This window comes from Lupinus angustifolius, chromosome LG18 (genome assembly GCF_001865875.1).
Source record: "Lupinus angustifolius cultivar Tanjil chromosome LG18, LupAngTanjil_v1.0, whole genome shotgun sequence".
Classification (NCBI taxonomy): Eukaryota; Viridiplantae; Streptophyta; class Magnoliopsida; order Fabales; family Fabaceae; genus Lupinus; species Lupinus angustifolius.
Window position 1 is genome coordinate 13277373 of NC_032026.1, and position 27510 is coordinate 13304882.

The following is a 27510-nucleotide window of genomic DNA, read 5'->3' on the forward strand; positions in this document are numbered from 1 at the left end:
TATATATATATATATATATATATAAAGAGTAAATTGTAAGTCAATAAACCAATATAAAGAACTATTTTTACTTGAATAAACTCAATATAATTTTATAAACATATCATGCACGTAACATGAACTCTACTCTTAAATGCAAAACATTCGAAAAAAGCTATCGTGTCAATATTTTAATTTTCAAAATATGTAATTTTATTATTAAGAGTATTATTATATCCTGTTTAAAAATTTCTTACAATATGAAAGTGATAGATAAATGTTACAATATGATGTGTCATAATCATATTCCATTCTTTTACATTGATAATAAGAAAATATGATAGCTTAATTTAATCAACAACTATCTTATTTGATAAACGAATGAAAACGTGGCACATAGGGACAGTGAATACTGAATATTGTCTGGTACTTGAAGCAACTTTACACGATTAAAGGGATTTTTAGCATTATTTTTCTACGATAGAATTATTTGAATAAAAATGTGTCAGAACTAGTTCTGAATAATACTACAATATATAAGTACATAGGTCTGTACACTACTACTGAGTTTTGCAGACAAAGATAGACAACACACGCATAATGCGTAAATCACAAACACACACTCACTCCATCAAATTATTTATTCATCATTACACTATCATTCAATCCTTCCTCATTACACGTCAATGTCTTCTCACCACAATTTAATCAATCAATGAATGCCTTTCTCTGTCAGCCGTCAGATCTGCATGATCTCTGTCCTCTCTTCTCTAATACTCTGCCGTGTACAGAAGGTCGAAAACGACTACAAAAATGTATCTAACTCATCATATTCAAGACTAATTATTAAAAAAAAATTAATTTTATTAAATGCATTGTGAAAATTTTATTAAAAATACATTTCCATATAAATCTTTTATACTTACTTAACTCAATGGTTGTCATTTACTTACATTGCATGTACAAGAAAGAGAGAGAGAGAAATTGAATTAGTTTGAGTAGCTCGAGACAGTTTTGCATGAAAAAAGTTGAAGTGTGAGGGTCCAGGTTAGGGTAGTAGCAGACACAGTGATTCATCGAATTTTTATGCAATCAATTATATTTCAGTATTCATGTCAGAGACTGTACGGGATATATCAAAATAAACTATTTTACTGTTTTTGTGTATGCAATACAACCGCTTAAGTTGGAGTATGAAAATATCAAATCCAAATCAAGTATTTTTCCGGATTTTAAATATATGATGAAACCTCAATTTGTTTCTCCTAAAATATAAATGTAAGGACTAGTCTTTTTTTTTTTTTTGAGGCTACCCCAGATCTTAGCAAAAAATTGTCACCAATTTGGATCAATAACAAAGTTTTTCCTTCTTATCAACTATGTATGAAATGAAATATCGTCAATTAAAGAGAATGATTGCCACCAAATGCATAGATTAATTAGTGGGAATATTTTTATGAATGTAGTTATGTAAATATTTGATAGGAAGAATTTTGTCGCCTTCAGTTGTCTTATTTAGTAACTCAAACAATGTTGTCTCTCGTGGAAGATATATGTGGTTTAAACAAAAGAAAAAACAATGAACAATACTTCACAACCGATTCATATTCTATACTAGGCGATTTGGAATGTTGCAATCGAGTAGTAACGATCTCGTTGACATGTAATTTGCAATTAAGTATCTGAGAAACAAGTTAGCATTTTCTACACAATGGAGAGAGAAGTGTTTCAAAAAACCAATAAAAAATTAACTTTCAATAACACATGTATCTATTTGGTTACAATGAAATTATATTTTGCCATTAAAAATAAAAAAAAACATGTATTTGTCTCTTTATTGATGGAGATAATTTAATTGCCTTTTAACTAAAATTATTTATTATCTCATCCTACATTAAAAAAACACTTATTTTCTTTTTTTATTTGTGTTAGTGTATAACTATTTTTTTCTACTTCTTTCACCTATGTTTTCCTTTTTACTGCTACGTAACCCAAGGCCTAGCCTGGTGAATAAGCAATATAGATAGGCTAAAAACGTTGGTAATAAAAGCTAAAGACTTAGCAGAATTATAGAAAGAGCTATTTGGAAATGATGTTATTAAGGTCTAGGTATATATTTGAACAAGTTTGTATAGTGATTGATTCTCAGATGAATTAATTGGTATACGTAAAATATGTGAAAAGACGTGCTGGTATGGTTTGGGTCTTTTTTAATTGATGGTCCAAACAAGGACATGTATGTATGGTTGAGATTTACCTCAGAAATGGATTTGGCTAACGTTAAGTAACTTCTGACTTTGATGTGAGACTTCACTGTATTGCCATATAACATTGTTTATATAGAGGCCAATTTCATAAATTACAAAAGGGATAAATTGAATTGGCTTAGTGATTATTATGATTGTCAGGTTGAGTTTGAACTCCTAAGTTTGAATTTGACCGGAACATATAACAAATGGAGGCCTTTACAAGTATAATGTTCAATGCTTTTTAAGAAAAAGTTTTGCAGAATCATTAATTCATCTGCTTTTTTCTTTACTGAAATTAATATCTCTCAAATTCTTACCTACTCCCACCATTGATAACAGCATTGTAATAATATAATAAAATTATGATTCTTTTTTCTACTTTATAATGTAAAAAAAGAAGACATTATTTTACAATTTGTATGAATCATATGGTGCTAATATAAGAATGCCTCAAAAGCTGTTAAAATCTTTAACTATTAGTGAGCGATGCTAATTACAACAACAATTTAACAATATAATTTATTTACAATAATTCAAGAAATTATATGCTAAATACATTTAAATTCAATTTTGCTGTTATGAAGTGGAGATAAATGACTTATATATTGATGGTGACATTACCAAATACATGCCTATTTTTTTAGTAGTAAGTTTTATGTTAATGGGAACTAGTAATTATAGCAAGTATATAATAGTATAATACAGAAGAAAGAGAGCAGAAAGAAATTCACAAAAAATGACGCTAGAGACGTATTAGAGTACAAGACGACGGATAATAAGGCGAGATTCTCGCGGGAGCCAAAAGCATCATTCTTTTCTTCCATAGAGAGAAAAAGAAAGAAAGAGAGAGAAAGATATGGAATTTAGAAACATAACAAATAGCAACATAGTCATATGTAGAGAACAAAGGAGATAGTGTAAGTGAATAGAGTAGAGTGTGTGAGATGTTTTCATATCCTTTGCACGTGATAATCGAAGTGACATGTCAATGAGAAAAGGAGTAAAAAGGGAATGGTAGTGGAGAAGGGTGTCTCATATATATGTCACAAGAACACATTATATTATTTATAAAAAAAGTACTACTAATTCATATATATCATTTCTAATATGGGAGAGATAAATACTTCAAAAAAATAAAGAGATATATAATATGATATGACATATCTACCATTTCAGTTACAATAAAATAATATTTTTATTATTAAAAATAAAAATAGAAACAAGAGATCTCTTCTCTAGTGGTGGAAATGATACTTGTTTAGTACTTATTAAGGTTAAAGACTCCAAGGCATATACATTTGGGGTGAGCGTGCACTAGGTTGATATGAGTTAATATGTGTACTTACCCAACTTTAAATATTAGTTGGATCATTTTTTTGAACTTGGATCTAGCGCTAGACTCGAAGCTAACCCGACCCTAAATTTAAATCGGGTCGGCCTTTAAAACCGACCCTAGACCCGATTAAATATAATGTACACTCATTTTAGATAAAGATTTCTCAATATTATTTATTATTATGAATATGTAATTAGACATATAAAATGATATATGTATATATATTATAAGTCATGTATATATGACAAAAAATTAGAAAATGAATAATATTTTCGACCAAAATGGGTCACCAGTCTATTCACATTTGAATAGAAACACATACAAACATGATGAGTGAATGACCATGACACGTGATAGGTCGGGTCATGCTTAGTCCCTACCCGACCATAAATATTGGATGAGACTATTTTTTTTATCTCAAACCCGAGCCTAGACCCGACCTGAGCCTATTCGGACCCGATCATGATCGGCCGTGCCAGATCAGGTAGGCCCGAATCCTGCTCACCCCAATTATGCATAATGAAATGCAATAAAATCACGTTTATTCCATAGTGATTCAACTTATATAAGGTAGATTTGTGTTATAAAAAACAAGTAATAAAACAAGTGTCTATTGAGTCATCAATTCCTTGTTGTATTGTAGTGAAGGACATAGATAATTCACAACACAAGGAACGAGGCAAAATCATTGTGCAATTCATTGCTTTATGATTGACCTCTCTCTGACCACATGGCATTGCACCACACTGTCGTTTTAGCATCAGAGAAATAGAGAGAGAGAATACAACTCTGTCCTTTCACATCTTAATTTCACTCGGGCAGTACGGGCAAGAGAGAGAATTTCTCAAATGATAGTGACCATACTTTCTTTCTGTACTCCATTCTTTCTTCTATTCAAGTCCTATTCCAGTGTTTGTCTGCCCGGCATTCAAGCCGGGTTACTCTATGCTTTTTCCTTTTAACTTCTTACTCAGTTTTTGTTCTGACTGAAATTTAAAAAAAATGAATATTCTAGTTTTTATGTGCTCTACTATTATGCATGTAATATAGAGTAGAATAAAATTAACTTACATGTAAAATGAAACTAGAGTCATCTCTATGAAAAATGGATTGGGATACATTTTAATTATTCACTTATTCTCATGTTCAAAACATATTAAGAAAACGCCTCAAAAACTAGTCTAGCCATAAGGGTATTGGCATCTATTTTAAAATCCAAACCATTAACCTTTTTGTGGCCCAATTCATGGTACAGTGAACCTTTTTTGGTGGGCTACATTGCCACTACTTGGACTATTATAAATTTATCTTGCGATTCCCCAACTTGGACTAAAACTTCACTTAAGCTCAAATTGAAGGGCGCATTAAGTATAGACATTATACCGTTTGAATGTAAATGTCATCTAAAATTCAACCTACGTGGTTTAATTTTCTTTAGGAATTGGAATATATGTACGAAATATTTAAAAATCGTGTCCTGATACTTTTAGTCTTAGCCAGCCAGCAAAACAAACAAATAACGTATTGATACAAGTTTATTCTATTATTAGTGTCAATCTATAAAAAAAACTAGTAGTCTCACTAAAAATAATAGAAAAATAGGTAACAAGGATAGGGGCATGTTTGGGATAGAGATGAGAACGTGAAGGGCACTGTGGTATTCCTGAAAGTTAAGAGGTGAGTGGTTGATGAAAGTTGTCAGGAGGAGGCAGAGTCAGTATGACTTTATCTTTGTCCTAAACACTCTGAACTGCGAATCATTCATTCATTATTACTTCCTTTTAATGCCTTTGGCAATAGCAGGATGTGACGTTTCTTGATACATTTTATCACTATTGTGCCACACTAGTGACAACAATGGTTTGCCCATGTAATATTTAGGAATAAACTTCCCCCCTTCTTTATATTTTTATATACCACATTGCACTCACACATGTGGACCACTGTTCCTATATATTGCTCATTTAGTTAGAGAGTGACCAAAGATAACCCCCTAAACTCATGAGAATAAGATTTCAGGCATGGTTGTGTCATTTGTACGGACTATCCTAAAATTAAAGATATATGATCTCTTTTATTATAATTTTACTAGATTTCCCCCCTTCTAAACATCTTTTTTTTATCATCAATTAATTCTCTGCAATGTGCAGCACTCTGTTGTATAATTTAGTGTGGTTGCTTCGCATGCAAAAAACATTAATAAAATTGATCAGATTTGCAGTGGCATCGTAGAGTGCTTATAAAAATGTCCATTATGTCAATAATGGAATGAGCCTATTGATTAAAACCATAACTACAGAATGTGTCTGTACTGACAAGCATTCCTTATAAAACAGCTATATATACAATTGACCAATTACCTAACCAACTGAAAGATTATTTGGGCTTGTCTGCAGATACCATAACATACTATATATGTTTTTTCTATTCAGCCTTTAGCGAAGTAGTTAGTTAATCACAGAACTTGTTTTGTTTGCTATGCGTCCAAATTCTAACTCAGATAGTCTATTATTAACGTGGATGTCTTCTTCTTAAATTAAATTTAAAAATGAATTATTGAATGAATATATATGTGTATATATATATATATATATATGTGTGTGTATATATATATATAACACAGCTAAATTAGAATACAGAGTGGAAAAGAAATAGGCACTTCAAGGAATTAACAAAATATTATTGAAAATATGGCAAGACAAAAATCTGCCGGCCAACATGCAAGCATTGTTGAAAATAAAATCTGTAACAATGTTTTAAACCATCCATTTTTTTAAGTGAACAAATTCATTAATAAGCACCAGAGGTGCATAGAACAGAAGTACAGAACAAACAACGATCAGAACATGCAAAAAAATACCAGCCCAAGGCACATGAAAACTAATGCTTATTGTATAAGACCCCACCCCATTAAGGACCAAAACTATAAGAACACGCTATTTATTGGAAGAACACTCACCGCTTAAAGAACTACCAACAAAGAGCAGCAGCAAAGAAAAGGGATTACAACCAGCAACATCAATTCTGAAACTCAGACTCCAACAACAAAAAAACACAAAATAAAGGACAACAGACCCAAAGAACATGCATAAAAAAAAATACCCCCCGACAAATGCTTTACTTATTCAAGCTTAATATTCCCACTGGTCATAAATGGTTTCCAATCTATAGTGCATTCCACAATCAAGCAGCCAACACCAAAAGCCCAATCCTACAGTAAAGACAAGCAATAACATATACTGTATGGAAAAATGCCAAAACAGCCGCCGACCAATTCCATTCGAATAAAATACAGTAATGTTGCATGCACAGAGATGGGTTTCAACTCCTTTCATACCAAGACATTGCCACCTCCTTACACCTTCCTTTGATCCAAATCCAATACTTCAGTTTTATGCCATCCACAATTTCCTCCATCTTTTCAGCAGTGTTGTTAAAAATAAAAGTGTCCTACTTGTCCATTAGTTTTAAACCAACCACTAATTCCACATGAAGTTCAATCCACAAATTAACAGTACAAAGTGAGAGCCATTTTTAAGTGCAAAAAGACAACCAGAAATATTCATAGAGTTGATGGTTTTCATTATAAAACCATATCATAAAGTAGAAAATGTGGGCATTTAAACTGCATTTAGTTACAGATGGTTCAAAATAAACTCTAATGAAGTTGGGAAGGAAATAAAAAAAACAGACAGATTGTCAAGGACTAACAATAGTCACACTCGTCCAAGATGGAACAAACAATAGTTAACCCAGAGCGCAAAGATCTCCACCTCCTCCAAAGAGCGAGCTATATATATATATATATATATATATATATATATAAAGAGTAAATTGTAAGTCAATAAACCAATATAAAGAACTATTTTTACTTGAATAAACTCAATATAATTTTATAAACATATCATGCACGTAACATGAACTCTACTCTTAAATGCAAAACATTCGAAAAAAGCTATCGTGTCAATATTTTAATTTTCAAAATATGTAATTTTATTATTAAGAGTATTATTATATCCTGTTTAAAAATTTCTTACAATATGAAAGTGATAGATAAATGTTACAATATGATGTGTCATAATCATATTCCATTCTTTTACATTGATAATAAGAAAATATGATAGCTTAATTTAATCAACAACTATCTTATTTGATAAACGAATGAAAACGTGGCACATAGGGACAGTGAATACTGAATATTGTCTGGTACTTGAAGCAACTTTACACGATTAAAGGGATTTTTAGCATTATTTTTCTACGATAGAATTATTTGAATAAAAATGTGTCAGAACTAGTTCTGAATAATACTACAATATATAAGTACATAGGTCTGTACACTACTACTGAGTTTTGCAGACAAAGATAGACAACACACGCATAATGCGTAAATCACAAACACACACTCACTCCATCAAATTATTTATTCATCATTACACTATCATTCAATCCTTCCTCATTACACGTCAATGTCTTCTCACCACAATTTAATCAATCAATGAATGCCTTTCTCTGTCAGCCGTCAGATCTGCATGATCTCTGTCCTCTCTTCTCTAATACTCTGCCGTGTACAGAAGGTCGAAAACGACTACAAAAATGTATCTAACTCATCATATTCAAGACTAATTATTAAAAAAAAATTAATTTTATTAAATGCATTGTGAAAATTTTATTAAAAATACATTTCCATATAAATCTTTTATACTTACTTAACTCAATGGTTGTCATTTACTTACATTGCATGTACAAGAAAGAGAGAGAGAGAAATTGAATTAGTTTGAGTAGCTCGAGACAGTTTTGCATGAAAAAAGTTGAAGTGTGAGGGTCCAGGTTAGGGTAGTAGCAGACACAGTGATTCATCGAATTTTTATGCAATCAATTATATTTCAGTATTCATGTCAGAGACTGTACGGGATATATCAAAATAAACTATTTTACTGTTTTTGTGTATGCAATACAACCGCTTAAGTTGGAGTATGAAAATATCAAATCCAAATCAAGTATTTTTCCGGATTTTAAATATATGATGAAACCTCAATTTGTTTCTCCTAAAATATAAATGTAAGGACTAGTCTTTTTTTTTTTTTTGAGGCTACCCCAGATCTTAGCAAAAAATTGTCACCAATTTGGATCAATAACAAAGTTTTTCCTTCTTATCAACTATGTATGAAATGAAATATCGTCAATTAAAGAGAATGATTGCCACCAAATGCATAGATTAATTAGTGGGAATATTTTTATGAATGTAGTTATGTAAATATTTGATAGGAAGAATTTTGTCGCCTTCAGTTGTCTTATTTAGTAACTCAAACAATGTTGTCTCTCGTGGAAGATATATGTGGTTTAAACAAAAGAAAAAACAATGAACAATACTTCACAACCGATTCATATTCTATACTAGGCGATTTGGAATGTTGCAATCGAGTAGTAACGATCTCGTTGACATGTAATTTGCAATTAAGTATCTGAGAAACAAGTTAGCATTTTCTACACAATGGAGAGAGAAGTGTTTCAAAAAACCAATAAAAAATTAACTTTCAATAACACATGTATCTATTTGGTTACAATGAAATTATATTTTGCCATTAAAAATAAAAAAAAACATGTATTTGTCTCTTTATTGATGGAGATAATTTAATTGCCTTTTAACTAAAATTATTTATTATCTCATCCTACATTAAAAAAACACTTATTTTCTTTTTTTATTTGTGTTAGTGTATAACTATTTTTTTCTACTTCTTTCACCTATGTTTTCCTTTTTACTGCTACGTAACCCAAGGCCTAGCCTGGTGAATAAGCAATATAGATAGGCTAAAAACGTTGGTAATAAAAGCTAAAGACTTAGCAGAATTATAGAAAGAGCTATTTGGAAATGATGTTATTAAGGTCTAGGTATATATTTGAACAAGTTTGTATAGTGATTGATTCTCAGATGAATTAATTGGTATACGTAAAATATGTGAAAAGACGTGCTGGTATGGTTTGGGTCTTTTTTAATTGATGGTCCAAACAAGGACATGTATGTATGGTTGAGATTTACCTCAGAAATGGATTTGGCTAACGTTAAGTAACTTCTGACTTTGATGTGAGACTTCACTGTATTGCCATATAACATTGTTTATATAGAGGCCAATTTCATAAATTACAAAAGGGATAAATTGAATTGGCTTAGTGATTATTATGATTGTCAGGTTGAGTTTGAACTCCTAAGTTTGAATTTGACCGGAACATATAACAAATGGAGGCCTTTACAAGTATAATGTTCAATGCTTTTTAAGAAAAAGTTTTGCAGAATCATTAATTCATCTGCTTTTTTCTTTACTGAAATTAATATCTCTCAAATTCTTACCTACTCCCACCATTGATAACAGCATTGTAATAATATAATAAAATTATGATTCTTTTTTCTACTTTATAATGTAAAAAAAGAAGACATTATTTTACAATTTGTATGAATCATATGGTGCTAATATAAGAATGCCTCAAAAGCTGTTAAAATCTTTAACTATTAGTGAGCGATGCTAATTACAACAACAATTTAACAATATAATTTATTTACAATAATTCAAGAAATTATATGCTAAATACATTTAAATTCAATTTTGCTGTTATGAAGTGGAGATAAATGACTTATATATTGATGGTGACATTACCAAATACATGCCTATTTTTTTAGTAGTAAGTTTTATGTTAATGGGAACTAGTAATTATAGCAAGTATATAATAGTATAATACAGAAGAAAGAGAGCAGAAAGAAATTCACAAAAAATGACGCTAGAGACGTATTAGAGTACAAGACGACGGATAATAAGGCGAGATTCTCGCGGGAGCCAAAAGCATCATTCTTTTCTTCCATAGAGAGAAAAAGAAAGAAAGAGAGAGAAAGATATGGAATTTAGAAACATAACAAATAGCAACATAGTCATATGTAGAGAACAAAGGAGATAGTGTAAGTGAATAGAGTAGAGTGTGTGAGATGTTTTCATATCCTTTGCACGTGATAATCGAAGTGACATGTCAATGAGAAAAGGAGTAAAAAGGGAATGGTAGTGGAGAAGGGTGTCTCATATATATGTCACAAGAACACATTATATTATTTATAAAAAAAGTACTACTAATTCATATATATCATTTCTAATATGGGAGAGATAAATACTTCAAAAAAATAAAGAGATATATAATATGATATGACATATCTACCATTTCAGTTACAATAAAATAATATTTTTATTATTAAAAATAAAAATAGAAACAAGAGATCTCTTCTCTAGTGGTGGAAATGATACTTGTTTAGTACTTATTAAGGTTAAAGACTCCAAGGCATATACATTTGGGGTGAGCGTGCACTAGGTTGATATGAGTTAATATGTGTACTTACCCAACTTTAAATATTAGTTGGATCATTTTTTTGAACTTGGATCTAGCGCTAGACTCGAAGCTAACCCGACCCTAAATTTAAATCGGGTCGGCCTTTAAAACCGACCCTAGACCCGATTAAATATAATGTACACTCATTTTAGATAAAGATTTCTCAATATTATTTATTATTATGAATATGTAATTAGACATATAAAATGATATATGTATATATATTATAAGTCATGTATATATGACAAAAAATTAGAAAATGAATAATATTTTCGACCAAAATGGGTCACCAGTCTATTCACATTTGAATAGAAACACATACAAACATGATGAGTGAATGACCATGACACGTGATAGGTCGGGTCATGCTTAGTCCCTACCCGACCATAAATATTGGATGAGACTATTTTTTTTATCTCAAACCCGAGCCTAGACCCGACCTGAGCCTATTCGGACCCGATCATGATCGGCCGTGCCAGATCAGGTAGGCCCGAATCCTGCTCACCCCAATTATGCATAATGAAATGCAATAAAATCACGTTTATTCCATAGTGATTCAACTTATATAAGGTAGATTTGTGTTATAAAAAACAAGTAATAAAACAAGTGTCTATTGAGTCATCAATTCCTTGTTGTATTGTAGTGAAGGACATAGATAATTCACAACACAAGGAACGAGGCAAAATCATTGTGCAATTCATTGCTTTATGATTGACCTCTCTCTGACCACATGGCATTGCACCACACTGTCGTTTTAGCATCAGAGAAATAGAGAGAGAGAATACAACTCTGTCCTTTCACATCTTAATTTCACTCGGGCAGTACGGGCAAGAGAGAGAATTTCTCAAATGATAGTGACCATACTTTCTTTCTGTACTCCATTCTTTCTTCTATTCAAGTCCTATTCCAGTGTTTGTCTGCCCGGCATTCAAGCCGGGTTACTCTATGCTTTTTCCTTTTAACTTCTTACTCAGTTTTTGTTCTGACTGAAATTTAAAAAAAATGAATATTCTAGTTTTTATGTGCTCTACTATTATGCATGTAATATAGAGTAGAATAAAATTAACTTACATGTAAAATGAAACTAGAGTCATCTCTATGAAAAATGGATTGGGATACATTTTAATTATTCACTTATTCTCATGTTCAAAACATATTAAGAAAACGCCTCAAAAACTAGTCTAGCCATAAGGGTATTGGCATCTATTTTAAAATCCAAACCATTAACCTTTTTGTGGCCCAATTCATGGTACAGTGAACCTTTTTTGGTGGGCTACATTGCCACTACTTGGACTATTATAAATTTATCTTGCGATTCCCCAACTTGGACTAAAACTTCACTTAAGCTCAAATTGAAGGGCGCATTAAGTATAGACATTATACCGTTTGAATGTAAATGTCATCTAAAATTCAACCTACGTGGTTTAATTTTCTTTAGGAATTGGAATATATGTACGAAATATTTAAAAATCGTGTCCTGATACTTTTAGTCTTAGCCAGCCAGCAAAACAAACAAATAACGTATTGATACAAGTTTATTCTATTATTAGTGTCAATCTATAAAAAAAACTAGTAGTCTCACTAAAAATAATAGAAAAATAGGTAACAAGGATAGGGGCATGTTTGGGATAGAGATGAGAACGTGAAGGGCACTGTGGTATTCCTGAAAGTTAAGAGGTGAGTGGTTGATGAAAGTTGTCAGGAGGAGGCAGAGTCAGTATGACTTTATCTTTGTCCTAAACACTCTGAACTGCGAATCATTCATTCATTATTACTTCCTTTTAATGCCTTTGGCAATAGCAGGATGTGACGTTTCTTGATACATTTTATCACTATTGTGCCACACTAGTGACAACAATGGTTTGCCCATGTAATATTTAGGAATAAACTTCCCCCCTTCTTTATATTTTTATATACCACATTGCACTCACACATGTGGACCACTGTTCCTATATATTGCTCATTTAGTTAGAGAGTGACCAAAGATAACCCCCTAAACTCATGAGAATAAGATTTCAGGCATGGTTGTGTCATTTGTACGGACTATCCTAAAATTAAAGATATATGATCTCTTTTATTATAATTTTACTAGATTTCCCCCCTTCTAAACATCTTTTTTTTATCATCAATTAATTCTCTGCAATGTGCAGCACTCTGTTGTATAATTTAGTGTGGTTGCTTCGCATGCAAAAAACATTAATAAAATTGATCAGATTTGCAGTGGCATCGTAGAGTGCTTATAAAAATGTCCATTATGTCAATAATGGAATGAGCCTATTGATTAAAACCATAACTACAGAATGTGTCTGTACTGACAAGCATTCCTTATAAAACAGCTATATATACAATTGACCAATTACCTAACCAACTGAAAGATTATTTGGGCTTGTCTGCAGATACCATAACATACTATATATGTTTTTTCTATTCAGCCTTTAGCGAAGTAGTTAGTTAATCACAGAACTTGTTTTGTTTGCTATGCGTCCAAATTCTAACTCAGATAGTCTATTATTAACGTGGATGTCTTCTTCTTAAATTAAATTTAAAAATGAATTATTGAATGAATATATATGTGTATATATATATATATATATATGTGTGTGTATATATATATATAACACAGCTAAATTAGAATACAGAGTGGAAAAGAAATAGGCACTTCAAGGAATTAACAAAATATTATTGAAAATATGGCAAGACAAAAATCTGCCGGCCAACATGCAAGCATTGTTGAAAATAAAATCTGTAACAATGTTTTAAACCATCCATTTTTTTAAGTGAACAAATTCATTAATAAGCACCAGAGGTGCATAGAACAGAAGTACAGAACAAACAACGATCAGAACATGCAAAAAAATACCAGCCCAAGGCACATGAAAACTAATGCTTATTGTATAAGACCCCACCCCATTAAGGACCAAAACTATAAGAACACGCTATTTATTGGAAGAACACTCACCGCTTAAAGAACTACCAACAAAGAGCAGCAGCAAAGAAAAGGGATTACAACCAGCAACATCAATTCTGAAACTCAGACTCCAACAACAAAAAAACACAAAATAAAGGACAACAGACCCAAAGAACATGCATAAAAAAAAATACCCCCCGACAAATGCTTTACTTATTCAAGCTTAATATTCCCACTGGTCATAAATGGTTTCCAATCTATAGTGCATTCCACAATCAAGCAGCCAACACCAAAAGCCCAATCCTACAGTAAAGACAAGCAATAACATATACTGTATGGAAAAATGCCAAAACAGCCGCCGACCAATTCCATTCGAATAAAATACAGTAATGTTGCATGCACAGAGATGGGTTTCAACTCCTTTCATACCAAGACATTGCCACCTCCTTACACCTTCCTTTGATCCAAATCCAATACTTCAGTTTTATGCCATCCACAATTTCCTCCATCTTTTCAGCAGTGTTGTTAAAAATAAAAGTGTCCTACTTGTCCATTAGTTTTAAACCAACCACTAATTCCACATGAAGTTCAATCCACAAATTAACAGTACAAAGTGAGAGCCATTTTTAAGTGCAAAAAGACAACCAGAAATATTCATAGAGTTGATGGTTTTCATTATAAAACCATATCATAAAGTAGAAAATGTGGGCATTTAAACTGCATTTAGTTACAGATGGTTCAAAATAAACTCTAATGAAGTTGGGAAGGAAATAAAAAAAACAGACAGATTGTCAAGGACTAACAATAGTCACACTCGTCCAAGATGGAACAAACAATAGTTAACCCAGAGCGCAAAGATCTCCACCTCCTCCAAAGAGCGAGCATTAATCTTCCTCCTTGTTTGAGTCTCTCAGTTCACCAGCGGATGGTTTCTGCAAGCAGCCAGTTAAACAATTTAGGAACTATAACCACCTGACAGAAGAGCACGGAAAAGATTCTGACATCTATTAAAAAATCATAAAAATAATAGCCTCTTATTCGTGACAGCAAGTAATTCCTTTAGGAGGTATAACTCTTAAGCAAAACTTATTAATAAAAAATAAAAATAAACAATACCTTCATTTGAAGACCAAGTATTGTAGCTCTCAAGAGAGTGTCTCCAACTATCATCCTCAACTTCTGTACAAAATTGTCACGGGATATCTGCTTTGACTGAAAGAGAACATGATATATTAGAGATATTGCACCAATCAAGCAGACATAAGCATCAGTGGAGCTACTTTACATACCACAAATTGTTCATAATGTGTTTTAATAAGCTCCATATCCTCGGGAAGAACCTTGTTTCTGATAACATCGAAAAGTAGAGGTAAAGGCAAAAAGGGGGATGTTGGCACTTTTCGGGTGCTAGCAGCTTGTCCCTGAGATATCCCACAATTCAGAAAGCATGGACAGCATTAAAAAACCAGCATTAATGTAGCCTTTTACATGGAAAGCTTGGCAAAGCATAACATAACAAAACTTATATGTAAATATCAGGAACTTACAGGATCCACAGTAGAACCTTGATCAGCCGAATTAAACACAGAAGAATTATTCTTACTGTGACTTCCACAAAGATGAGCTGTAAAAATGCACCATATAATAGTGATCAGGAAGAGGTTCTTTTTCAAAAGGAATCACACTCATACAGCGTACAACAGAAATGGCAGGCTGATTATTTTATGGTTGAACCAAAGTTTAAGTGATGAATTTGTTGAACATGAAAGAAACCAGTCACAATGAGAGACCGACAATCAATGAATGAAACCCCATTTCCTAATACTAAAATCCAGAACTTCCCCATCCACATGGACAGAACAAACCATAGATACCAATTAGTTAGCCTAAGATAAACTCATTGAACACTATCTATATAATTATATAACAATACAATGTGAAATTCTGTATTACCTTCAGCAGCTGAGGAGACCTTGAAACTAACAACAAATTCTGGATAGATGTGGGTGTTCATATTCATATTCCATACAACATAATGTGTTGGACTTTGAACATCATCCACCCCATTTTCATATGCACTAGTACTGGGACGAAGTTGATCAGTGCCAGGTCGGAGAAGCTCCATGTTCCCCATTATTACACGACAAAAGACCAAGTGCCGAACCCCATTTTCGTCATTATCACATAACTGTGCACTTTACAAATGTCAAACTTAAGGTTAGCAAACTTCATGTTCATATAAGGTTATATGACTAGAATTTTAAAAAATTTACCATTCAAAGTGGATGACAAGAAAACCAACCTGGTGTAAGGGCATGTAACAGCTGAAAGATGAACACCAATGCCATATGTGCATTTACATGCAGATAGTCTACAATGACCAAGCCCATCCTCCATAATTGTAGATAGTTCACCTTTAGAGGAAGCAAGCCAAGCATACTGAACATTAGCATTACCATTCATTCTTTTGGTAATTTCAGCTTGCTTCAGGAATACCTCTAATCTCACTGGCATTGACATACTTGAGCAGCGATAAATCTCAATGATGTCAGTGATGCCAAAACTGCTCATTCCAGTGAGAAACATTCTCCGTACAGTATCTGTATCCAAATTTCCATACACAGATTCAGTACAAGCACCTAAACCCATGTCTTGATTTAGCTGAATGGCTACACCAACATTTCCATGGTCCCTTTTATTGATGTTGCTTTCAACTTGTACATCATATGGGCCGCAGCTTTGTTTACTGTCAATTTGAACAGGCTCAACTAAAGCATTGGAGTCCCCACTGCACTCCATCAGCTTGGATCCATCCACTCCATTTAGATCAATTTCTAAATGTAATTTTATTTCATAGGAGTCATCATTTTTTCCAGACTCCTGCTTGGAAAAATCATAAGGTTCTTCATCAGAAGCAACGAAGACATCAGGGAAAAAGCAACACCCTGCCTCATCGATCCAAGCAATAGGTTGTTGCAATCCAGTTTTCAAATCTACTTTATACATGTGCACAAAATCTAGCAGAAGATGGTAGCCATTTGATTCTACCTCCACAACTTCCTTCTTAACGACAAGATCTTTCTTAACTAATTTGACAACATCTGTAGGGAAGTCCAGCCACTCACCATTCTTATAAAACAGCAGACGTTCAGGTCTCCCACTCTTTCTGTAGTTCAAATAGCGCCTAACTAAGGACTGTCCAGTATGAGTACCAGAGCTCGTCAACTTGCTTTTACTTCTACCGCATCTCATCCGTTTCACAACCTTTCCAGTTGGTGTCGTGGAAGATGGCCAATGACGCAGCTGTGTTCGCGAAGCTCCATCTAGATAAGCAGCACATCGGGTGGACCGCTTACGTTTCAGATTAATTGCAACTCTATCCGATGCCTTTGCGATCTTGTATTCCATTTTTATCTGCTAGATCAATATCTATTACCACGTTCAAATACAAAAGCTCAGATGCAGTAGTCAAATAGAACCCTAGACCTGGAGCAGTTCAAAGCAATTGTGGTGTTGATAGTGAAGCCCGACACATTGGCAGTTCCTGTATATTTAAAATTTATGAGCATATTGAACTAATACAGTGTCACATGCTTATCATTATAAATTAAAAAGACAAAGAATAAGAGGTTAATCTATAAAGTATTCCCTGCATGAGAAAATAAGTAATCTGAAACACTTGCACCTCAAGTACTATCTCCAAGTAAAACAAAAACTCAAGTATCTAATTTATTAAACATACAAACAGAATAATAAACAGCATTCACAGGTCAGCAAAGTTTTAGACTTGTTCAATGAGAACATTTATCTTCTAGGATTCTAACCAGCGCATAAATAGGCAATTTCATTTTGCTATATTCCCAAATATAGTTAATACTTCTGAGCCCAATTATTAGTAGCTTACATCTCAGGAGTCCAATAAACCAAATAGGAACAGAAATATGAACATGCACAATGAACAACATACCGCAAGGGCGCAAACACAAAATTGAGTAAAGGAACATATACAAATAAACTTAATGCATACCTGCAAGTATTGGACATGCTTTTCAATGAAATACCTCAGCTCCTGAAGATGAAATTTAATAATTAAAAAAATCTACTTTTTTTATATAAAAGTACTTTACATAATTAAACCAATAAGAAACATCTTTTACAACGAGAGCAAAAAAGTTTACATCAAAACACAACTTAAAAACAAGAAAAAAATTCCATACCGCTACTTGTAATAGCAAAACGAACCCCAATTTTTTTATTGCACAAAGCATCAAAATCGTTCCAAAACCCGAGAATAATCAATACAAACCCCGATCTAACGAATCAAAACCCGAAATCACAAAGTCAAACATGCAATAAGAACTCCAAAACCTTGGAAATCGAAAAGCAGAAACAGAACGAAGAAATTGAGATAAGAGATTGAAATTACCTGATTGCCCCTAACAGAAAAAAAACCCTTCCCCTCTAATTCTATGTTTAATTCTCAATTAACTTCAACTTGCTATTTATAGTGTCCCTGGCTGTGAGTGAAACAAAACCCTAACTGTGAGGATTCGGCGAATTAGATTACAGGGAAAGAGGGTTTTCGTGCGAAGCCTGAAAAGGAAGCTTATCAAAGAGGCGTTTTTCTTCTTCAGACTCTGTTCCAATATTCACTCACATATTGGGTTTTGATAAACTTACCGACTTTCATCACACACGCTTTCCCATTTGTGATGACTCATCATGTCAAGTTTCACTGTGGATGAGTTAAAGTTTGGGTAACAACTATCTACGTGTCATTGTTAAAAGGGAAAAAAAGGCAAAGTTTAAAAATAAATGAATGAATTAATCATTATGTATTACTTAGGAAATGAATAACATCTTGTTAGGCCAAACTCTTATATTGTTGAATTTAATCATGGTATATTTTGAAAATTGTATATGAAAATTGTACAATATATAATTAGTTAGTAGTACATATAGTTTTAACTCATAGTGCATAAATATTTTTTTTGTATGATAGCCCATAAAAAAAACCTTTATTAGCATATTAAAAATGACCAGTAAAAACTAAGAAAATAATGCATATTAACAATAATAATATGCTATTTTGTACGTACATGTTTGGTTTATGTATGAAATGTTGGTTTGAGATTTTATAAAATATAAATTTATAATTATAATGCTTGAAGGTGAAATTGGAATTAATTCTATTAAAATATCATATAATTATATTAAAACATACTTTATTTTTAGTTTTTAAATTAATAATTGCAATTTAAGAAATATGTGTTATATTCAATGATGAAAGTATTGAAACAACAAAGCACAAAACTATCTTCACCCCAATCACCTCATTTGCCACCACTTCTAACACATTGTCATCATTTTTATAGCCATCATTTCCGCATCACCATCATAGTTGTGGTTACCCCAGGGGACTAAATTTAGAATTATCATTTCCCACTTTAATTATTCACAGAACTCAATTTTATTTTCACATTACAAATCTAGTGGTGTAACACTCACTAAATAATCAAATAAAAAAGTTAATTGTTTAATTTTTGAACGTGACACTTATTGGGAGATAAAACTATGAATTAGTTTTTTAGTTAAAAAGGCGAGAATACCTTTGATAGTACAACAAAAATATTCATTTTCACACCTATAAAAACTGATTCCTTTTTGTCCTTAAATCTCTTTCCCGTTCTTTGGGCTATGTAGGGATTTCTTGGACCTGTCTACAGTAGCAGAGTTTCACACCCTAACTCTAATGGGCCCAATATTTTCAGCAACAAAAAACACTTAATAACAATTCGTTTCAAATACAAATGAACATTGATAAATCCTACAAAAGCAAAGCTTATTACATTAACGGTAAACGGTTATAATTTAGGGTTTAACAAATGGGGAAGGAGGGGAGTTTGTGGGATGATTCAGCTCTAATCAATGCCTTCGATCACGCCATTTCTACGTACAAGGTTCACACCTATCCCTCGAAATTCAAACTCCGCTTCTGTTTCTTTTGTTTTTTGTTTTTCAATTTAATTGAAATCCACAAGCTCGTGTTTTTCAATTTAATGAGTTATTTGGTTGTGGGGTGAAACAAATTCGGTGTTAATATCAGAAATTTTACAACTTTTTAATAATGTTGATATGCACTCTCAGTCTTGAATTTTTATTTCACTGTTTTTACAGAAAATGGATAGTAACAAAAACAAACACAGTTCAGCTGAGCCAGAGAGAGTAATGGACAGTGGCACTGGACTAAATGACTCTAGTGTTGAGTATCCATATTATCACACTACAAGGTAGAATTTAACATGGGCTAATATCATGCATTGTAAGACAAGCTTTTTGCATAGTTATTGAATAAAAATACTTGGTCCTCATGTTATCATCTAAATTTTCTTAAATATAATAAAATTCAATCTGCAAAGTTAAACAAACATATTTACATCATTTGGTGGTTTGAGATATCGATATACATTAGCTAATATAGATACACTATTGTCTGGTTCAGTTTAGAGACCAAACTCACCATAGAAGAGTTTTTTCTTGCCTCTTTATCGGGCAGCATTTCATGATGTCGAGTATTATTTTAAAATAGATCAGAGTATGAGATGTTACCCAATAAGAAAGATTGTATAAAAGAGTGTGTTGATAGCATTTCTCTTTTTCACAAATCTTATTTTCTTTATTGGACACAGGGATGTTGATAAGAAAAGCAATGTTCCAGCTACTGATGCACCCGATTCAGGTGAAAATACTTATGCATCAAAGCTGGAAGAAAATCATCTGGCAGAGTCACGGGTAGACCTACCCCATCTAGATTCAACAAGCAGTCAAGATATCCAAAATGTGCAGAACAGTTATGCATATGCACAAGGTGCAGATGATTATAACCAGTTAGTCGCGAAGTACTATGAACTTGAGGACAAAAAGCTGAAGGTTTTGGAGCAACTTAATCAGTATGGTTGCTCGAATTACCAATACGTGGCTACTGCTTCTGGTGCTGATGTACCACATTCTAATTCTCAAGATTATTCAAACTCTGCATACCAATTTTCTGATCCAAATGTTGTCTGTACATGTTGCTCGTGTTATAGTCAATGTCTGCCAGCCCCATGCACATCAGTTCCTGGCTGTTTCCTCGGTGCATCACGTGCTGGTAAACTTTGTGACAGTCATTCTGTGGAAATGGATCATAAGATGTTATCTCCTTGTGAAGATGATGAAATCCACAAAATGGCAATGGGAGCAGTAGAGAAGGCACTTTCTAGTATTAGAACTGTTTCTGGTGATTCTAGTGCAAATGAAGGTAAGCACGGTTACCCAAAAGCAGACAGGTGCATGAGTATCTTAGTTGCTATTAAGTTAATTGAAATTAGTTTACAATATTTCCCTCCCATACTCCATTATTATCTATATGGCTTTACTTCGTTATATGTAGATTTTATTGGGTGCATATGACCCACAATCCCACATCATAATTTTAATATTTGTGTCTGCTCCATGCAACTCAGAGAAAGAGAACAACAGTTTTGAACCTGAACAAATTAATGGCTCAGAAACGGACCTTACTGCAGTTTTCAATGCTTGGTATTCTGCAGGCTTCTATACTGGAAAGTAAGCTTTAGTTCATTTTTCAAACTTGTGTTGATCAACTATTTTACCACAATTTCATTCATAATCAAATGCAATCTCTGGTGAACTCCTTTTCACACAAGGGTTTGGCAAGATATCCTCTTGATATATTGCACTGTCAAACCAAGTAAATTTGCATGCCTATTTCTCCATTCTGTCTGTTTTCAATGTTGAATGTCACCATTTATATAATTTGGAGTGAAAAGTGATACTTAATTGTTACGTGCACTATTTATATACACATGCATTTAATTGAAGCACGTTTGGTTGGTCCAAATGATTAAGTATGTCTGTGGTTGACACTTTAGAAGTGTAGTTATTATTACCTCAAAAGCTGTTTGATTTGCACTATAAATGAGCTGCTTGGACCTTTTGAACCTACCTCTTCCTGTATTCTCTACTTTTTTCATTGTACAACAACGGGATTTATGGTGATTTCAGGTATCTTGTTGAGCAATCCAGTGCAAACAAAAGACAGAAATAAACTTCTCATAGAATTTCAAGTTGGTGGAAAAGGACTTCTTGTACAAATTTTTACAACATGCTAATCAGTTATACCATTCATTTACGTTTATGCTTCTTTGGGAAATGAGGAAATGCTCGTATTCTGATCTTAAGTGTTGTTGGCTCATTATAAAAATACTATTTTTGATGTAGTAGCAAAGGTTTTTGGTGTATTGAGCTTTGGTCTTGAATGCTAGAGACCTTGAAATGCATAATTTCATTTTTCCTTAGTTGTCTTCCATCTATCTTCATGGCTGGCATTAGCAAGGGAGGAGTGTAATGGCATGATATTTTGTTTCTTTTCTTCAGGTGTATGTATGGCAATCAATGATGTAAAATAGAGATGGGAATGAAATATCTAAAGCACCATTATGATGGAAAATGAATTCAGATCCCTCATATGGCATAGTTTGGTACTTCCTTTCCAAAATGTGCCTTGTTTGTGACCCAAAATGCTCAAAACAGTGTTCCAAACTTGTTCGTTGTGTCAGCAGTGTGGGTTCTTCAAAATCATGAAAGAAGGGTGAAAAAGAGTGGTGGAGGGAGGCAAGTGTGTGACACACAGCAACCAACAAAGAGAGACGGTGGTGGCATTGGGCAGATGGTGGTATAAGGCATATTTGATGTGATGGTGTTGTGGCTAAGTGAAAGGAGTTTGGAGAGATGGGTGCTTCTATGAGTTTCAATGAGCTGTTGCAAAAAGTTATTTGCCGAATTACATGAAGGGGTGTAAATGGAAATGAAAAAAAAAATCCACTTAAGAAAGTATGAAAAAACACGTACTAATTATCATTTCAATTCTTGGGAACGACACTTGTTGAGAGGGATAGGTATACACCCAAAAAAAAATTAATGGAATACCTTACCAAAAAAGAAAATTCATTTTTAGTACTTTTAGAGTAGATTGAAATTTAAACATAGTAATGATACACCCCACTACACATACCTTAAACATCCATTAACATGCCAATCCATATGCCACATCCTATGTGCTGACATTGATTTTTATTTAGTTGGGTAATATAATGTGATGTGATTTGTTGTCAGTTGGAGTAACGCAGAGATTCAACAATAATAAATAAAATAAAGTCTTCATTGTTGTCACTCCCTCTATATAACTATTGTAATTGCAGCTTTTGGTACTCCATTTTGTTTGACTCTCTACATGTATATGGATCATGCCCTCACTTTTTCAGCAGCTTCCTTAATCTGGTCAATTGTAAAAACGCCAAAGAAGTCATCATCTGTGACACCATTGATAACAGCTGATGCAACATCATCAACACTAACAGGTGGGGCCAAGAGTAGATCAGATGCTGGAAGAGAGCTTAAAGGTTTGGTGAAGTTCTCTATGGCTTTTAGAATTCTCTCTGCTGGTTCCCCTACCAAATCCAGCGGAATCTCAAAACCATCCACTCTCCTTTTCCCATATATGAAACCAGGTCTTAAGACAATACCTGAAAATGTTGGAATGTAGTAAGTAAACTGTCAAGAATGCAAGTCAACAGAAACAAGATTGTCCATTTAGTTAGCTCTATATCCCACAAAAGCATCATATTGATCTTCCACCAATTCTATAGTTGGTTCCTCAATGAGCTTTAGCTATATTAGTTCAAATATAGTCACCTTAAAAATTGACTTGTTTACAGATTGGGCGAGTTTGGAACCTTGGGTCCTTCTTTACCAAACTTGAATACGAAATTATTTTCAAGATCATGAAAAGACATAAAAAAATGACTACCTGAACCAGGGTATTTGGAGAGAACCTCAGATTCTGCTTTCCTCTTTCCAGTGAAGTACCCATTTGTAAGTAAAAATTGCGGTAAGTTGTAATCATGAACCGAGATCAAGATGAATTTGGGAATTCCTGCAAGGCAAAAAAAGAAGAGGGGTAAGAATTAATATATAATGCCTACTATTGTTGAAGAGGCTTACAACAGTCATTCATAACATTTGATGATTGTTAATCTCCAGCTACAGCATAAAATGTGTTTTACAAGAATTTGAAATGTTGTGTCAGATTTTGTCCCTGCCCTCTCGAATTAATTAACTTAATCTAGGAACTTAACTCGTAGACACCTTTCTGCAATCAACACAGAATTAAGGTATTAACCTCTAGTTCCATACATAAACTCCAAACATCTTAAAGAATTATCTCAAACAGAATTCATTTCATACAAGGGAAAATTTATTAAACCATGTCGTACAACAACTTATCATCCCAAACAGTGCCTTTTGGAATCAAGGAAAAGTGCATATTGTAATTTGCGGTGGGGCCAATGACCAATTGAGCAAGTCTGAGACATCAATAATAAATACATGGCCTCAAAGATACCATTTTTATATTTAATTATTAAACCTCACACTCTTGCTTCTATTACCCTTGATCAAATTTTCAGTCACAACTGCAAATAATGTAGATTGCAGATAGAAAACATCGTTAAATGTTTGATTAATTCCATTTATCTTTCCCTGGATCCATAAACATTCATGAGGGAAATAGAGCATATCAAATTCAACAGTTCAATAAAGTGACGGATAGTGTTACAGCTACTTAAAGAAAGAAAAACTGGAAATCAGTTCAGGATATCTTCATGACATTTGTGACTAATATACATTTCAATTGAACAAATACACAAATAATTATAATCTATTTGACATAGTGATACTTTGAGACACTTTAATGTACTTTACGTTTCAAATAAAGCTAGATTTCAGTAGTAATATATGACACTAAAATAATGGAAATTAGAATGTGGCCAGTCTTATTAAGATCAGAACAAGCCTTACGTTAAGGTTATGTCTTGCTTCATGGAAAGGTATAGATGAAAGATAGTCTGCTGCTATAAATATAATCTAACATAAATCATGACAGCTAAATGTAGGTGGACTTAACTGCAAAATAATACTCAATGAGAAGGCTCACCATATTCCTTTGCAGCATTCACAGCAACAACATTAGCCTCGCCATTGATCCTCTTCATCTGTTCTTCACTACCAAAACCTCCCAGGGTTGAAACTACTGCAGTAGCTCCAACAAGTACTTCATCCCAGTTTACATTAAAAACATCTCCTGCAACTTAGACATAACAATCAACTACACTCCAGACAAAAGTTTAAGAGATCACTTCAAATTTGCACAAATGCCACGACCCATTAACTTTGACATATCTCACAATTACCATTCAATAACATTGTTATGATGCTTATATGCTCACAAATTAGCCAGGAGATCTGGTCGAAGGGAACAAAAAAACCTCCTTATTAAAGTTTGACTCACTTTCCTTTTCTATCAGATCATACTGGGCGCACATGCATGTGTGTATTAAAACTGACTTGGCATGTATCAAAAGATAAATTCAAACTTCAAAAGTGTAAAGACATGCCCTAAGATCGTGCCATGACTGTTGGTTACACATGCATTTCTTTCGTCAACCAAAGGACACCAATACGAGCACAAAGAGAAAGGCAACAGATAAATATCTGAAGTTCCAACATAAATACATTAGAAAATATATGAAGTGGGTGTCAATTGTGTTCACCGTTATTGATCTTAATAATTGACTACACATCCCTACAACTGATGTGCACTATTTCTTTTTTATGATTTTCATTCTCTCCCTGTATATGCTTAGATGCCCTTGGTAACATAATACAACAAGAAAACTGATGCAACTAATATTTTGATTGGTACAAGATTTAAGTAACATGCCTGAAACCCAAGTAACCTGATCTACCCATGCATCAGGGTAAGTAGGACGTCCTGACCTGTAAAATGAAGTGCCGGATTAAAACATAAAAACAAAATACAGAGACGGGAAGTAAGGAAGGGAGAAATAGACTGACATAACCGATTAAGCAAACATCACAGACCTGCTTAAGCTTATGACCTCTATGCCCTTGGATACTGCTGCCTTGGATATAGCAGAACCAACAAACCCACTGCCCCCTAAAACTACAATCTACAAAGAAAGACATTTATAAGAATGCTTTTGTAAAAAAAATATTCAGAAGTACATAATTTATAGATAATATCGAATTATTAACACAGTGGATGTGTCTACATACCCGTTCACTTCTAACATCAGCAACAACATCTATAGTGCTGGATCTAGAATCATCCCTGACACCTGCATCTGCATAACTGCTTCTAATCGCTAACCTACAGAAAGATATACATAAACCCTTAGAGGACATATCATAGGTACTTAAATCCAGTCTCGAATCATATGACAATCAAGATCCGTAAAGCAAAGGGATAAACAAACTTGGTCAGTGACTATCATTAAGAAGCTGGTAGCTTGGATCAATATCTCAATGCAGAATCCATCAGGTCTTAATGCAAGTAACAAGTAGTGTTTGATACCAAAAAAAAACATGAATAACTTTGAGAGCACAAATAATCATATTGGAAAAGAAAACACCAACTTATATTCTCATACAAGAGAATGTTGAAGGGAAGTGTTGTAATATATAAGAGTAGCTGTTTTTCTTACTCATTACCAAATGCTTATAATCCAATACTCCAAGCTAAGATCCTTATTGTTTAAGTTACATTTTTTAATGGAAAAATGATTATTTTGATAAAAATATCACTTATAAGTTCTAACACTGTTTGAGTGAACTTTCACCGTTGAAAAATAAATAAGCATAAACTGCAAAAAAGTTAAAATTCAACTTTATTGACAAGCTATATTTTTCAGGTTTTAAAAAAAGCACTTTTGCGAAAATCAGCTTTGTAGAATCAGTTTTTTAAAGCCTGAAAATGGGCCTTAAATCATCGGATCTTGTTGAATGAGCCAAATTCGATTATGGAAAAAGCATAACTAGGTTAAGCATCGAACAAGCTTTACACAACCCCCAATGGCTACATGTTTAATTTCAATTAACTTTATTTATTGAAACCCAATTATCCCTCTCATATTGGGTTCTCAATATTTATAATACAAACAAATAAATAAAGGTAAAGTAAATTAACTGGTGTATGTTCGAAACAGTAGAAAATATGAGAAAATATGAAGAATTAAGTAGTGAAGATGCTGAGAGAGAGAGAGAGGGGATTAGAAAACTAACCGGTTTGGATTGAAATGAAAAGTGGGTGAAGGGGTGTGAGTGGATATGGATAGAGTTTGAATGGAAGGTGTTTTCAGAGAGAATAATGCATTGGGAATTGGACCACCTGAAACGGCAGGGACAGACAAAAACGACGTCATTTTGAAGTTCGCCTTAGGCAGTTAGGCACGACAAGGGGAAACGAAATGAAATGAAAATCGACCACGCTATATTTAAGGAGCCTATAAATCTGCCATTCATCACTATTTAGGAGAGCATTCACATCCTCTCCAATACTACAGTATGGATAATAAAAAAAGAGTTTAAAATCTATTCATATTAAGTATAAATATTTATATAGTCTCAGTATATTATTTGGTATTAATTTTTGTATTATTTTTATTGAAGAATCAATAGTAATTCACATATAAATATCATATGATTTATTGTATATATTTTTTAGTTTCCCATAGGTATCCTCATACTGAAAG

The 27510-nt window shown here is 33.1% G+C and overlaps 4 protein-coding genes across 7 annotated transcripts in view; 2 read left to right on the forward strand and 2 right to left on the reverse strand.

The window, feature by feature from the left end:
• The window catches only part of LOC109332107 (probable transcription factor KAN2), a 14652-nt gene extending 11336 nt beyond the window's left edge, over positions 1-3316 (forward strand). The window contains exon 5 of the transcript XR_002105875.1: positions 3306-3316. The gene's annotated coding sequence lies outside the window, so the exon portion shown is untranslated. The remainder of the gene's footprint in view (positions 1-3305) is intronic.
• Positions 7124-18559, reverse strand: LOC109333025 (inactive poly [ADP-ribose] polymerase RCD1-like). 4 transcript variants are annotated; one of them, XM_019568248.1, is made up of 8 exons: positions 18264-18559; positions 17865-17906; positions 16140-17381; positions 15791-16032; positions 15385-15461; positions 15127-15258; positions 14954-15049; positions 14489-14769 (listed from the first exon to the last, which is right to left on the reverse strand). In XM_019568248.1, exons 3-8 carry the CDS (start codon positions 17243-17245, stop codon positions 14722-14724), a joined length of 1701 nt encoding a protein of 566 aa, XP_019423793.1. In that variant the 5' UTR covers positions 17246-17381; positions 17865-17906; positions 18264-18559; the 3' UTR covers positions 14489-14721. The 4 variants fall into 4 exon arrangements, with proteins under 4 accessions (XP_019423795.1, XP_019423796.1, XP_019423793.1 ...); XM_019568250.1 differs by lacking the exons at positions 17865-17906; positions 18264-18559 and adding an exon at positions 7124-7337 and having other exon boundaries at positions 14703-14769; positions 16140-17245; XM_019568251.1 differs by lacking the exons at positions 17865-17906; positions 18264-18559 and adding an exon at positions 7124-7331 and having other exon boundaries at positions 14697-14769; positions 16140-17245.
• Positions 19628-22206, forward strand: LOC109332285. Its single transcript, XM_019567223.1, has 5 exons — positions 19628-19797; positions 20015-20127; positions 20527-21137; positions 21343-21445; positions 21905-22206. Exons 1-5 carry the CDS (start codon positions 19723-19725, stop codon positions 21945-21947), a joined length of 945 nt encoding a protein of 314 aa, XP_019422768.1. The 5' UTR covers positions 19628-19722; the 3' UTR covers positions 21948-22206.
• On the reverse strand, positions 23041-27223 carry LOC109333347 (uncharacterized protein At1g32220, chloroplastic). The gene is made up of 7 exons (XM_019568793.1): positions 27041-27223; positions 26036-26129; positions 25841-25929; positions 25680-25735; positions 24894-25040; positions 23709-23834; positions 23041-23424 (listed from the first exon to the last, which is right to left on the reverse strand). Exons 1-7 carry the CDS (start codon positions 27178-27180, stop codon positions 23144-23146), a joined length of 933 nt encoding a protein of 310 aa, XP_019424338.1. The 5' UTR covers positions 27181-27223; the 3' UTR covers positions 23041-23143.